Source organism: Atractosteus spatula, chromosome 12, assembly GCF_055471065.1.
Source record: "Atractosteus spatula isolate fAtrSpa1 chromosome 12, fAtrSpa1.hap1, whole genome shotgun sequence".
NCBI lineage: Eukaryota > Metazoa > Chordata > Actinopteri > Semionotiformes > Lepisosteidae > Atractosteus > Atractosteus spatula.
The window spans coordinates 43,939,321-43,955,807 of record NC_142717.1 but is presented as its reverse complement, the minus strand read 5'-3'; the positions used below and the strand labels follow the sequence as shown (position 1 = coordinate 43,955,807).

General features: G+C 36.6%; 1 protein-coding gene across 2 annotated transcripts in view; it reads right to left on the bottom strand.

The window, feature by feature from the left end:
- phf14 (PHD finger protein 14) overlaps positions 1 to 16,487 on the bottom strand; it is a 116,654-nt gene that overhangs the window by 58,021 nt on the left and 42,146 nt on the right. For both annotated transcript variants that reach the window (XM_088928998.1, XM_088928997.1), the window contains exons 12-14: positions 12,704 to 12,807; positions 11,564 to 11,695; positions 2,106 to 2,271 (exon numbers count right to left, since the gene is read on the bottom strand). In XM_088928998.1, coding sequence (XP_088785124.1) covers positions 2,106 to 2,271; positions 11,564 to 11,695; positions 12,704 to 12,807 — 402 coding nt within the window. The remainder of the gene's footprint in view (positions 1 to 2,105; positions 2,272 to 11,563; positions 11,696 to 12,703; positions 12,808 to 16,487) is intronic.

Genomic DNA, 16,487 nt, shown 5'->3' with positions numbered 1-16,487 from the left:
CAAGACAGTACAAACAAATCCTTAATTATGAGTATAATTTTCCTAAAAACTAAGACGTGGTGTGTCACCCGGAATTTTTGCCCACATAGTTATGAACCATAGTAATAAAAACTGTAATGGCATTAAGGAGAAGAGACTATTTAAAAAAATAAATGTACTATTTTAAGACTTGCAGTTGAAGATAATTCAACTCAGAATGCACCCCCTTAAAGGTACAGTCTCCTGAAAACCAGAATATTCAACCCTATAACTCTCATGCTAGCTCCTTAAAGTATTTACCTTTTTAAAATTTAACAATATATCCAAAAGTCTTTAATACAGTCACTGTGCAAGGAAGCTGGAAGAGATGAAGAAAGACAAGAAAATCCTGTCACTGCTGTGATGGCTGAGAGTTTCTGTCGCTTTCAGTTAGCTGAGTCTGTCCTCTCGCAGAGTTGAAAACTCCTCAGTTTCCTGACTCCCACAGGAAAAAAAGGCACTTTCCTTGACAGTACTGGTTTCAGAGGATATCTGTATACTAGTTTGATATACTCCAGACCAGTCTATGGTGCGGAGTTTGCTTGAATAATTGGCCATTACAATTTGGTAAACAGAAGTGCCAAAAACTTAAATAACAACAATAATAATTCTCGCTAACAAGGTGAGTAAAGACATTAAGCGACAAGGCTATTTCAGTTTATTAGGAACCTTGTTCTGGCTTCAGTCTTCAAATCTCAACTAAAAAGAAACAGTATGTCTCATGCTATTGTAAAGGAAGAAACTTTAAATTCAATTCCTTGTGAAAACCCTTGGAAGATATTTTAGTACACAAATTTGTTCTTATAAACTGAACCACAGGATACACCAGCTTGACACCTCTGTTGTTCTTTAAATATCTTATTGTAAAAAAGATACTATACACTATACATCATATTTGGCACGATGAAATGAAAGTCACATTAACACTTTTGCAGAAACTAAACAACGTGTGCTGCACATTTATCAAGCTCATTTTAATGCTACTTTTATATGCAAAACTTTATTGCAATATGAAAACAATTAGACTCTCAAACCAAATAGAAAAATGTAGTAGGTAGTACTGTTCTTCTCAGATATATACAGTGCCTTGCAAAAGTATTCAGACCCTTAAACATAAAAGCGTCTAGCATGTCCTCAAATAATTAATCAAATACTTGGTGAGGTTCTTGTCACCTCTGCATCTTGAAGCTTCCAGTTTCTGTCTATAGTAGGCGCTAACACTTGCAAACTAGAGCACTTCTGATCTGTGCTAAGAGGTTGTTCTGTAGTGCTTGCATTTATCTCTAGTTATCTAAAGGCCTATATGCAATAGCTGGAAACAGAACAATATTTTAGTGGAATATAGATTGGTTCATATCTACATTTCAAGACATTCTAAAGTAACATTTTATTAACTGGCCTATTTGCTTAGTTGGCACTATTCCCCACTAATGTTGGATGACTATATTATATATATTCTATCTTCTACAGCTTTGATTTTATGACAAGACAGAAGAGGCATTAAAGGACACTTCAAAGAGCGTGATCTTAAACAAATATTATACTATGCAGTTACTGGGAGTTTAATGAAAAGGACAGAATGTTACTTTTGACACTCATACAACAATTACTGGATTATGAGGTATTTCATTACTTTAGTACGCAACGACCTGTTTTGTGGAAAGTGGACACTATTATCATTTTCCAGAAACAACTGCATTAACCAGGGGTTCAAACTGGAAAATTAAATGAAGCAACACAAAACCTCCAGAGAATCAGAAAAGGAACAAAAACAATATCCGACATATAACAAATCCTAGTTAAAAAGGTCTTTTCTCCATTCCCTTTCAGTCTAAAACATTTGTCTTATACCACCATACTCCCAGTTAGTTAAAATGACTGCCAGCACAACCATTCAGTGGTTTCAACAACACTACTATATCAGGAAACAACTGATCACACCCTATTGAACTAAATTGAATCTGCACTCCCCCAGAACACCCTGACCAAGCATGTGGGGTCTCCCTCTCCCCAGGCCCCTGGACCGACCCCGGTTGAAGTCTTCAACGTCATGCAAAGTGCGCCCCATGTTCAGACAGAATACTTACCGTGTTTCTCACTTGAACTTTTTTGGGTTCTGGCGACACATCCTGGGGAACAAATTTTATCGGCTCTTTGATCTGCCTCCTTGACCTTTTGGTCCCGTCTGGTAAGGTTTCCATGGCAATATCTGCCTCCATGTCCGTGCTTGCCTGGTCACATTCAGAGCACTGCCTGGAATTCAAACAAAGGCCGTGTTTAAAAGGCACAAGAGACGCACTGCATACACGAGGTCTCATTTATAAAATCCACTTTGCACATTTTTAAATTTTATTTCTGAGACCCCTTTGTTTCTGCACCAAATGAGAGCGCACGCTGCTAAAAGGACTTGAAATTCCTGAAAGCAAAAGCCACAACAGAAAACAAAATAAGCAGGACATTTTCCTCATCACAAAAAGTGTAATTTGTCAATGTAATAATGTACTTTCATGAAAAACAAATCATGATAAATGTTCCTATTTTTAAGAATTACTAAAAAAAACGACTTCATATGTAAGCTATTGCTGAACTTTTGAAATTGTTAGCAGGTACTATTTTATTATCGTCGTCTTAAAAAATAATTAATTGCATTTGTACAGTTGTTTTGATCTCAAAAGCATTTCACTAATCAGGGGAAACAATTGAAACGCACCACCTGGGTGATCCATGGCTGCCATTACGCACAATCAGCTTCACTGCCCCGTAAATCAGATGGAGAAATTACCCATCCAACTGCATTAAGCAACTACCAGCCAAACGGTCTAGATGGGACAAATGACTTCATCTTGTCCTCAAACCTTCTTATTCATGTCTTCAGCATCCCCGTCAAGCGAGCACAGGAGCACTGTTTGGGAAACTACAGTTTAGAAGTAGAACATTTCTACTGGGCAACCAACACCACTTTTACAACAACACCCTAGTGTCACATGGAGTTCTCCCATTGCAGTTCTGACATTACTGGCATGTTGCCCTGGCCAAATTCCACCCTGGGTATAATAAGATTAATTCAAGTGGTGAAGCAATCACTCTCTTCTCTGCCTGATCTACTGTGCAGAATAATAAAGTTGCGTACAGTACTATCTAGGTGGGGGTTGCACTTCAGTGGTAAACATCCTTTAGGATGAAAACCTATATAAATACAAGAAATGATTATTAAAAGCTATATGATTTTAATATGCTGCTGAAGTATAATGCAAAATTATCTGTATCTATGCAACTAGTTTACCGCATCAGTCATGCATTTTCTAACTACAAATAGCATGAAAAAGTACCAGTATAGCACATTCGAAACTGTTCATTATCTTAAGCCCTTTCTGTGACCTCGAGCATAGGTTTTCATTGTTTTGGGGAACGGAACTCGGAAGAAATTCTTTACACACATTTTAATTATTGGAATGGGTCAGAAGCTTGTAAAAGCTTTTATTTTACACTACCTTCTTCTGTCTTAGCTAAGAATTTCATGCTTGAGTTGTGCCTCTTATCAGCAACTAGACTTTCACATTTAATTAGTCCAGGTACCTATTGGAAGATATGATTACGGAAGGAGTGCGGCTGTATTGACTGCCTTCCTTTCATCTCAGTTGTGTGCCTTTCAAGTTTAATAGAAACAGGATAAAAAACTCAAAATGTTTTAAGTTCTTTCAGATGTGTGGAAAAGTCTTCTTCTATGCATTCAATTAAATTAAAACACATTTTAGAAAAAATACTTAAAATTAAAAAAAAAACATTCCACAAAAATATTATAGATAAAAAAGCACACAAGCCTATATTTAAAGGTCACACAGAGTCTACATTGAAATGTGTGCTCTAACCTTGCAGTTTAGACTGTTATATAACTGTACGTGTATATATATATAACTGTCTGTATATAACTGTATGTATGTATAACTGTCTGTTTCAAATGTCTTAAAGGCACACTGCCAATATACCAAAAAGACAACACAGGCTTCTTATTACAACATGTTTTTCAGAAGCCCTCAAACTGTCCTAGCCCAAACAGATGCAGAATAACTCCTGCCCCATTACTCTTTGGGCATGTGTATACCTTTAAAACAGAATACCTTTAAAACTTGCAACAGAATCACATGCCTTTGCTGTGTTAGTTACAATGGGAGTAGAAGTAATTCAGCTTATTTGCATAATTGCAATTTCAATTACAACATGTGGCTAAAACTTTGAAAGCAAACATTACCATAGAAGGTCTGTGTGCATGTATACACAAATTAGTTAAACATGTTACATTAAGAACAGTGAAACAAATAATTTCACATAATAACTATATATTTAGTCATGTAATTCACTAGTTATTTAGGGATTTTCTGAAATCCTAGGCCTTCACATTCTTAATGTAACATACATAAATGAAATGTTTGGGGACATAATAACACATATTATGTCCCCAATATGTGGGAAATAATAATGAAATAATAATTTCATTTTGCAAGCAGCATACAATAAGAAATTCCCTGTACCTTGTATTTTAAGAAATGTACAATGCTTAATTCCTTTATGTATTAATTTATGAATTGGAATTCCACACAACATATCCGATAGCAAGCTTTGATAATATTAAACAGATCAGGTTAATGAATTGACCATAATGTTCCTGATATAGTTTATGAAGCCTTGAATTAAATGCATAGTCTTTATCCTAAAATGTTATACGATTAAGCAGTTCATTTTTTTTCTCATTAATATGTTGCATTGCCATTCTACAAAATGATGCTATCACATAGATAATTAAGCCACACCTTCAAACACACTACAAAATAAATGCTGACTTGGCAAACGTCAACAAATCTTTCTTACAGATCCTTGGTTTACTCACGCTTGATGAATGCTGCACTGCACACATTTAAGTTCTCAGAGACCAGCCAGTGAAAGGAAAGCACAGCAGACTTACACATTTGTAACAGACTTCAACAATGTATTGAATTGATCAAATAGCTACTAGCAACCAAACAGCCCAGATGGGCCAAATGGCCTCACCTCATTTGCAACCTTTCTATGGTCTCATGAATGTCACTCAGAAAAGAAGGTAAAACGTATACAAGCACTGTTGTATAATACATGCAGCTTCAGAAACATTTGTTAAATCAGGCAAAAAAAATATTTCCTACACAATGCCCAATGTCTATGGTGTTACAGTTAAAGGAGAGAGGAATATATATGTTGCAGCACTTTTCTATATAATAAGACAATTGAAACAATTTGGGCTTCAGTCGATGCAGTTCATCATATTTGGTCAAGTAAACATCTGAATTCCTAAAATGTTCTTTCATTCCTGCACTGGCCAGGCCCCACCTCGTTTAGCTTCTGAGGATCTGACGTGTTAAAGCCACAAACAAGGTGATACACCCCTATTTAATTGTGATTTGCTGTGGTCTAACTTGGCAAATAAGAACCGCCCCCTTATTCGCTAATTTACAGATTAAACAAGCAATTCCAATTACTGTCGGATGTGCTAGCTTCACTTCAAAACAGACGATGCTAGAAAATATAATTGCAAAAGGCGGTAACCCAGTACAAGAGCCTTTATTACACATGGCTCCATACCAGGAGAGAGTAAAAAGTCTGTAGTAACTTTATATAGATTCATACGATGCAGTAGAGACTCTACACTCTAGTAAAACCTGTTTGACACTAGTGCTTTCAGACAGATTCCTTAAACTTAGCTACCCATTTCACCTGTGGGTCTTTCTGAAAGCTTAAAGCACTGCGGGTTAACCCACACAGAACATAGGACTTAAAGGTAGAAGATGAACAAGAAGTTTATTCAATTCCACCTGACATGTTTCAGAATGTACCGCATGCTTGAGTGTTTATAAGGTTTCACTGAATATTTTGATAATTAATTTCCAATTTCTAAAGATAATTTATACATGCTCTTTATATATCATGAACATTACTAAAATATCACAACCATCTGTTACAGTAGATACAATAACAAGTACTGTGTACATTTCTCAGAAACATAATCTTTTGCTTGGAATCAACATACTGCAGAATTAAAAGAATCATTTCATTAATATACTGATAAGTCAAAGCATATGCTTAAAAATAATATTTCTAAAAGCTCTAACTAGACTCCAAGAAAGCCAAAAGAAAACACCACGTTCCTAAAGCCAGAGAAAAAAAAAGTCAGGAACAAGTTTTTAAACTATTCTCTACATGGACAGCCCTGATCATCAAAATATGACAGTACCATATATTGTAGTGGGCTCAAATTAAAATTATTTTGATTGGTCGATCTTGGTTTAATTTCATTATCATTGATCATTTTACAGACATTGTGGCAGCAAACTGCAACCTTCAAGAAAGGTGCCTTCAAGAAAGGTGCCTGAAACGACGCCAGACAGGATTTTAGTGGGAACAGGGAAGATAAACTACAGATGGACCTTCTGGTTCTCTCAACATTTTTCTCAGACGATGATCAAGAACATCATGTCTAGCCAACCTTGCAATAGCACAAACTGAGTGTAACTGACCAGGTAAAAATACTTGTTAAGTAAAAAAAAAACATTTAAGTGAAGTTTGAGCATTCAGAGTGAAAATAGATTGCTACACATTGCAGGCTGCTGCACACTGTTGATCCTGACAACCTGAGTGAAGATGACAGACTTCACAAACTCAGAGACATGCTCTAACATACACACATGAAGTGCAGTGCATTATGTGAGCCTAACAAAGAAATCTCAGTTGCTGAAGAACCAGTCAAGTTCAAAGGGGGATCAATGAGCAGATAACAAAACACAACCAACTGCAACAATAACACATTTTAAGAATGGGCATTTCTGTTAGGAGCAAATCAAAGGGGGTTCACAGCAGACTGCAAAGCAAGACTGCAAGGTTGCAATATACTCAGTTTATCAGAGGTACAGCTGAGAGACCAAAATCTAAATCTATTTTAATAAACGGTATGTAAAATCTACAATTATGCTGAATACACACAAATTAAACATTTGTGCATTCAAATAATAGCTGGGTCACTATATAAAGGAGTAAGCATTGAAAAGTTCAGCTAGGTTTTCTCCTTCGGAACAAGAAAAATCTGTTGAAGAACAACTACCTAGTGTTGCTGCAGAGTAGCCAACAAACTGACCCAGTCTGAAAGGACAGAAAATGGCAAGGCTGAGGCTCTAAACGTCAAGTCAAAAGAAAATGACACAGCATGAGAGCAAATAAATATTATGATCCCGTGTTCATCAAGTATGTGGACCATCCAAAGGCTTAATTGCCTTATACATCTTGAAAAATGTTTATGTAACTGTAAGGAAAAAAAATGAAAGCTTAGGAAAACTTCATTATTTGACTTAATATTTAAAGTTATTAAAACGTTTTGCACGTTTCACATAATACAAACAAATGCAAATGCACAACAAAAAGGAAAAACAAAGATACACTTTGAGCAAGAAAGTGGGACAAAATTAATTTTGAAAGTTCAGACACCAGCTTGCTGGGCACTAGTTCTGCATTCCCTCGACACTAATTCTACCACAGATTTGCAGGATCAGATAAGTTAGAGACTCTTTCACTGAAAGATGCTCAAGTAAAAAGTGGAGTGGTGCTTGCCCTGTACTCCCCCAACAGCCTGATGAAGACAACTAGCCCTTAATGTTGATGCCCTTTCCAAAACAGGCTTCAAACACAGCTTGCTTTTTTCCTCTCGAGACTCATTAAGAAAGATCAGAGAAAAAATAACAGGTGAAAACAGTATTTAAGGGGGTTGCATTGTGCACTTCATAATGCACCAGCCTTTCAAATCTCATGCTCTGCTTCAATCGGAAACAAACCAAAATAAAACACCAAAGCATTCATCTTAAAGAATTGCCATCACAAAGAATATAAAGCCTAAAAACTAGAATGACCTAAGGAATTTCCCATCTGAAACGCAGTAGATTAATTTTGGCTTCCACAAGTAGAAATGTCTTTTACTGAAAGTTGGTATTCTTCATTACATTTGTTAAATATTTTTAGAAACATATCTGCATTTTGCTTCCACTAAAAGCTGTCAATGAATGATAAAATCTACAAATGAACCTATTTAATACGTAAACATAAAGCAAATGTTTTCTGTGCTTAACGTGCTTACGTCCTATGACGTAATCTACAGTATAATACTATAGAGATAACAAAATAGGTGTCTAGCACCTCTTTTATGACCCTTATCCAAAAAGACATTACAAAAAGCTGCATTATCAGAAATTCCAGTCTCGACTTCCCCAAAACCTTGGTGTGTTGTCATAATTGCCATGCCATTGGCATGTTGTTACCATGTCTGTTGCTCTCTTTGAGATTAAACGAAATTTCTCCCAAAAAAATATCGCAGGCACCTACCTGAATGTGTATTCATACTAAGGATAGATTCTAGGATTCTTAACATTCATCAACACTGAATTTCAAAGTAGGAAAAGTAAAAAAAAAGTTTCAACATCAACTTTTTTTTTCTTCTTTGCTTGCTTCATTGCTTAAAACAAACTTATTACACATCTCTATAATTCCCATTGCCTTTTCCGATATAACCCTTGTTTTCAAACCACACATTCAAACACCACCACAGCAGAAGTAATTATGATGCTTCAAGCCAGAAGCTCCCATAATCTCAGTGTTATTATTATAAAGTCAGTCACGTTTGAAACAGTCAATTATCGAGGGCTGGTAAACGCTGTTATATGATTGGAAGCGAATAACCACAAGCCTTCTAATAAACCAATGATTGAAATGAATCATTAGTACTACATGGACATAAAAGTGAAATAGTTTAGTTATATGTATTTTGGTTGTTTTCCTTTGCTCATATTAATAAAAAAAACAGTTTGGGCATGGCATGGAAAACAGACCCAAGGGAGCAGGCGCAGTACAAATAAGGTTATATATAAACGAGGGGTTTTAGCTTATGAATTTGGGCCTTATCTTAAGCCTTTATTTCTTCATATTCTGAACTTAAGCCATGAAATTCCCTGTGCATCTCTTTATTGTTTGTCATTCCAGGCATACCAATATTAGTTTCCGTAACTCTGAGAGGATAAAGCAAAATAATATGAAGCAGGCAAAGTGGCAGCAGGACAAAACTGATTGTCTCTGAAAAATTACAAACTAAGAGAGTGCTAGAGAAGCTAACACACAAAGAAGGGTGATGTTTTAATTTAATGACATCATAACAAGGCAATTACCAAGTATTATAATGGTGGTAACCATAGTATAATGTATAATTGTGGAAGTTTTTCTGCCGAAGTATTGATGCATTTGTACTGCCTAAATGTAATTACAGTATTAGATATTAATATACTGCGGCAATTGCATAATTAGCATGCTCACTGTAATGCTTAATATTATGGGATCAATTCCTTTTACTGGATAAATACAATTTTTTGTATTGTTTCATTGTACTTACAACTAAGATTATATTACTCAGTACTAAAGCGTTACCAAAAGGTTGATCTTCAGGCTCAGAAAAACTGCAACAGTGTAAGTGTGGAAAGAGCCTTGATCTGTGTTCTCTCCAAACTGCACACATGTGGCTGTTCAGTAACCCTGAAAATACTGCACACAAAATATTCTAGGCCCTGGCAACAATTTAGTTAGTAACACATAGCTTCACTTCATGCTGGTTGTTTTTTTCCATAATGAATTGAGCATTATTCACCCAAGTTCAAGTATAATTTGTTAATTTGATTGACTTTCTGATCAGTAAGACGAATTAAGCACTGATCACAGAGTGGACACAGAAGATGATTTAGTTCCAATCTTGGAGCTCAGAGGATGAAGAGAGGAACATGGGAAATGGTCAAACTCAATAAAAACACATATCTATAACATATAAACACACACACATATAAATAACATAATACGACTTTGCATTAATAATGTGAATGGATTTGAGCACTGTGTGTGAAGAATGTATTTTGAGGACTATTCAAATGGCTATATTGATTTGATTTTCTTTCTAAAAAAATCCCAGATTACACATAGGACTAATGGTTAAATATTAAACCGGATATACCTACTGCAAGATAAATTCATATATGTTTTAAGATTTCTATAAAGTATACTTCATTATGTCTTCAGCTGTGAATGCAAATATGTGATAAAGTAGGTAGAGAACAAAGTGAGATGTTGCCATTTTATTAGGCTTCCATTATAATTCCATGGAACAGGTAAAGGTTTATTCCAGGCTGAAAAGAAAAGAGACAACACTTCAGCTGTGGAGCCTTCTTCGGGTGTTACCTTCTTCAGCTGACATCTGAAGAAGTCTTCACAGCCGAAACACTGTGTCTCTTTTCTTTTCAGCCTGGAATAAACCTGTTCCTTTGCAACCTACCCGTGCTGACACAGCTGCCTATTTGAACTTTTATTATCATCCCATCACTATTTTGCTGATAACCTTAATTTGATGTATGCAGAAATAAGAACGTCAAAATGTCATGTTAATTATTTCTTAATTATTAATTTATTTCAACTTACCTTTAGTGAGATGATTGTTCATAAATAAAATTGATGTCACGCTGTTGTTATCAATTACAGTAACTGGCTTGTGATGATTCAGTATAATGAAATGAGTGTACTTTGGCAATGTTTTAATAATGTTTTCCCTTTTTTATTACCCTGCAAAAGTCAACTGTATGGGGCTAACAGGCTTTCACCAGGTTTTCACCAGGTGATCCGTCTGTATATGATCTTTTATCTAGGATTTTCACCAAAATATAATCTTCTCGCTTAACATTTTCCACATGGAAGGAGGAAAACTACCAAGAATACCTGTCCCATTTAGCTCAATAAATGATTAAACCCTGTTTTAGCCACTATTTCAATGGTCATCAGTGGTAGTGTCATTTAGGCAGAATGTACTATAGGGAAACTATAGCTGCACAAAGCAATATTTTGTTCTACAAACCCAATACAAGACAAATGCAGACTCCAAGCAAACATTACTGTTTTGATTTAAATAATTAGTTCCTAGCAATAGTATGTGGTGTAGAGGAATGACTGTTGTTATGCTATCACAAATGAAATAAAAGTACGTTACAAGTGAATCAAGCTGTCCTGTGAGGTGTTTTTTAGGTACTGTTTGGGCATGCCCAAGCTTTTAATTCTGCTCATAGCATGGATCTTTGTGCTCATGAGGCACTCCAGAAATTGGGGGAACCCTGCTCTTAATTAATATTCTGGCTTTAACCTGCTTGGTTAGAGGGACAACAGCAGGGCCACATGGATGAAGAGGATAGACCTCCACCCCAGCCTCCCTCGATGACGCCAGGGGCTGCTGCCCTAATGGAATGGTGGATGGTACAGGGGTACAGGGGTGGCAGTCCAAGAGGCACCATGAAACAGTGGCCTGGAGTCTCACATTGACACCCCAGAGACAGCGACTGGTAGGGGATCTGGGGCCTGTCCTCCCCCTGACTTTTTGTTACAAACTCTACTCAACACTGGCTTTTTGCTCAAGCCACAAAATGTAAAACGCCCTTAAAGCAAAAGTCAGACTCACCAGTAGCTGTTTTTGGTCTTCTTTGGCATCCTGGTGAGTGGCGGGTCTAAGCAGCCCAAGTGGTAATATAGCTTGCAAGTATCACAGAGCAGGAGCAGGTGCTGGTCCTGGTTTTTCTTACATATCCCACAACTGGAAGAGAACAAAATATCGTCTTGAAAACAATGCATGTCATTAGAACACTTTTTTGGACCAATTTTATTCCAGAATTGCAAAAATTGCCTTTAAGCAAAGACCTCCAAAAGTCTGAAATGCATTTCCTTCCGTTTAAACAAAGTTGTACGCATTCACCGCAGAACGGTTACAGAGGGATGTGGAAAGATAACATTTTTTTACAAGAAAACACTACAATCTTTTTCATTACTTCTGTAACTCTTCTATATTCACCTTCATTTTCCAGATAGTTTAAAATGCACTCACATTTTCAGGGACAAATAACAGTTTTAACAGTTACGCTATAAAAAAACCTGTAATAACTGAACAAAAATTAACATGGAAAACTATGACAATGATTTCTTACATGAAACATTACTTATCAGAATTCAAAAACCATTTGTATAATTTTAATAAGTTTCCTAAAGTATGTGTTATTTTAAGAAGGTATTGTTCTGTGGTTTATTAGGCTCTCCAAAAAGTATCAAATATTAATGCAGTATCATTAATTAATCAAGTGTGGCCCTTTGCACACAAATGTGAAAGATGGTGTCTCTCAACAACACTGAAGGAAACACAAATATTTTATGTGAACCACACATAAAATTTACTATTAACTTCCGCCCAAATTAAAAATTCTGAGATTACTGATACTTCTGACTTTCATAAAAAACTTAAAAAAACATAAAAATATTCTTTAGTATGAAAGATTTACCACCTTAATTTATCTTATGTTTTAATATACTGTATACTTGTGCACTGTGTCACAAGACCTAGGCTAGTGATTCTACAATTAGTTTAAAAAATGCAGTGTTAAAATAACCGTAAAAATGCAGCATTCTCATTTATGCAATCTGTAACATTAAGGGACTCTATAAAATTACATATTTGCACACTTACTTTGTGGTGTTTAAGAGATGTATTTTCCAAATTATCAAAGCAATAATGATTAAATACATCCAGCTGAAGCTGGAAAATTAGGTTTACCTGTAAAGAACTGCAGGGAGGACTGAGGACTTTTGAGTTCCACCTTCCTTTTTGCTAGGTTTTCTTTCCTTGGGAGCTCGTAAAATGACTGGAACGTTCAATTTCTGTCAGACGATTCAGACAAATTAGTGAAACAAACATATGCTTATTTCTACTGCAGATCTGTATTTGTAGCTGAAGGAGGAAAGAAATCTAATGAACTACACAAGAAAGTTAAGGAACTATTATAATTTGCACAATATGTTTGAAACTTATTTTGTTCACAATGTCATTAAAATGAGGTTTAATTGTTTAAACCTGATTTACAATAAAACATTGTAAATAGACCTCACACTTATTTAAATAAGGGGGGGGGGGCAAACAGAAGTAAAAGCAGACCTTACATTTACAGGTCTAAACATTAGTCTGAGGGCACAACGTTAAGATAAATCACATGTAAAATTTCAGGAAGAAATTCCACAACTTACTCTGTTAGAGTTTTGAAAGTGACAGACAAGGACAAGTTGGTTTAGGCAGAGAGAAAAACACTATCCTTGACAAAAGAATATTGAGGCAGTTTATTTTCTTCAACATCCCTGCTACATCGGTGCTCCATAGGTTAATTAGAAAAATTATCTTATTGGGCCAAACTCTCCACAAAGCAGACAAGATTCTCTTTGGGTTTCCACTAATCTACAGCATGCTAGCTTCTCAGACAGCAACCATCGATCAAAGTCATTTCTTGGCGGAGCTGTGGGCCAGCATCTGTTCAGCCAACTGGAAAAAAAGTGTCATGCAAGCTGTGCAAATTAATTCTACTACTGTTTCTGTACGGGTTGCAGTACAGGAAACGCACTGTATTTGTGTGATGGTTTTGTTTTTGGGTTATTGGAAGGTAAAATACCTGAGGTTTTGTTCGCAAACAGGAGAAGTCATTACCCTGAGGTGAGAAGAAATTAGAAGACTCTGCTAAAAACCTTCATTGTTCCACCAGATCATGAAAAGGCTGGTGCTTGTTATTCTCCAAAGGTAATACCAATTCCCAGTAGCTAAAATTAGGTTAAATGTACTGCCAGGAAATAGTCAGCAAAATGTAACTTAAGACTTTGAATAGTGTTTTTCTAATAACAAATGTAATAAACTGGTTCACCATTGTATATCGTTTTGGTGGGAACAAAACATCTTGCAAAGCGTTTCTTTTTTTCTCTTTTTTGTAAAAATATAAAAATGTAATAGTCACAACTAAAAAGCAGAACAAACTACCAAGGTAGAAAGGTAGCATCCCTTGGTCACCTTAGGATTTGAAAGCCATGAGAAATAAAAGAAGCAAAACGAAGGCTTATCCAAATACCATTCTTTCAGGAAAGAATAGATATGTGACCAGCATCCAAAATCCACAGATTCCATCCTGATTTTCATAATCACCACAAATCCCCTAGAATCCCAGCGGATCCAACACCGTAAACTTTATTAAAAAAGTCATCTACCAGTTTCGCTGATATAGATAAGCATCTAAAAAACAAAGACTCACAGGAAGCAGTAAATGCAGGAGTTCTGAAGCACACATCAGATTAAATTAATAATCCTTTGACTGTGACCTTGCTGCCCCTAAATCAAAAAACACAAAAGCAAATGGCACAAAAACAATATGTGACATTGACTGATGGAGGTACTTATGATTATCATCTCATCCTATCTGTCAGCTCTTTGAAACCTTCCATCTTCTCCCAGTACACCAGTTTACACTGGTACCAAGCGACCTTACTGGAAGAACTGGATTATACTAGGACTGTCCTCTGATTGACACTTTGACAAACACGACTTCATATAATAATAACGACTTCATAGTAATAATACGTAGTGCTAAGAGTAATACTTTACTTTATTATCATGTAAATAAAATTAATCGGAATTTGCTCCAATACAGCCCAGCCAAAACATGTTACACTTTCTGTGCACATACACAGTACATACTATTCAATCAGTGCAAGACCCAAGATTTACAAACTGAGATGCCCAATGCGATCTAGATAGGCGCTGTTTTGGAACCCAGCAGTACTACAATTGATGCTTTGAAACCTACTCTCCAAAGGGAGAAGTTTAAAAATCAACTGGCGGCATGGAAGGGGTCTGTGGGCTCCTTCTCAGCTTTCCCTTTATTATCATGTAAATAAAATTAATCGGAATTTGCTCCAATACAGCCCAGCCAAAACATGTTACACTTTCTGTGCACATACACAGTACATACTATTCAATCAGTGCAAGACCCAAGATTTACAAACCGAGATGCCCAATGCGATCTAGATAGGCGCTGTTTTGGGACCCAGCAGTACTACAATTGATGCTTTGAAACCTACTCCCCAAAGGGAGAAGTTTAAAAAGGAACTGGCGGCATGGAAGGGGTCTGTGGGCTCCTTCTCAGCTTTCCCTTTGATGCGACTGTCGTAAACAGAGGCAACAGAGGGAAGATCCCGTCCGATGGTCTTGGATGCTGTGCGTACTTTGTGTTCACCAAAATGTATCCGCCAGCAAATACCAAACACCTCCCAACAAACAGAGATGCTATTTCCAGGGCAAACGTGAGAGCACCAGCTGACCAAGCACAACATTCTCTCTGCGTACAGCTGAATATCCAGCCCTACGTCACTAGGGCATGCGCAATACAGACAGCAGGAGCAGGGATTTGAACAGTCAGCCTGCTTCTAATGCTTTTCATCAGTCAAGCACCGCGTTGAGCCTGCTTGCTTTCCCAATTTAATTTGCACCTGCAGGCAGCATGCAGATTTTCCCTTCACAAGAACCCGCCTGTTCTAAATCATGATGGTCAAGAAAAAGCCAGAAGCAGCAGGCTGATGATCCCTTGCTCCCCACGTGTCCCAGGGAATGTATTCCCAGCTGACCACAGTCCCATTTCATCCGCCACAGGACACAGTAAGTAAGTGTATTAAATAAAGACTCCTGGTCATAGACTGCCGGAATAAAGCAGTTCAGCAGCACAAAAACTGAACGAGGAACAAGCAGCTCATAATGGATAAGGTTAGTGCTGCTACAGTGTGCACCCAGGCCAACTGAATGGCTTTCCAAAGTGCCACACAAAAAAAGATAGCAGTCTGCTACTTCATTGTTGAGCTATAGGTATGTATGCCACTTCACCTCCAGGATGACCAAGAAAACATCCAATGCACACCTATAATAGTAGAAGCAGCTGTAGTAGTAATAATTATAACTTTATGCAATATAGTGCCTCTCCTGTCAAGACATCTCCAAGTGTTCACAATTGAAAAAAGATTACTATAATACAGTAAACCCTCAATTTTTTGGACATTGCTTTATCGGACTTTGGATTTAGAGCACAAAATCTGCTAAAGAGGGAATTTGTCCGTAAAACCAGAAATAAAGCACTCTAACAAGGAAATGCACAAATAACAAAACTGAGAAAAAATAAATACTGCACAGGTTTAAAATTCAGGAATATCAATGGTGCATTATAGAGGTAGGTCAACTGCTTAGGATGGATGTTGTATTTCATAAGCTTTCACGAATTGTATATATTTATATACAGTATAGTATATTAATTAACATAAAATAAAGAGCTTGCATACTTATGATAAGAAAGGAAAGGAACGATTTTCATGTGTTGATTAGAACTGTTAAAAAAGTCAAAAGATCCAGGAAGCACACATATATAGTATAGATATTTCTCATGTAAAAGTGTGTTTGGGGCTGAAAGAACATCATTCTTGATTGAACAGACGTTCGGCAATAACAGACACCCCTTCCCCTCTTCTCCCGAGGGTGTACTGTA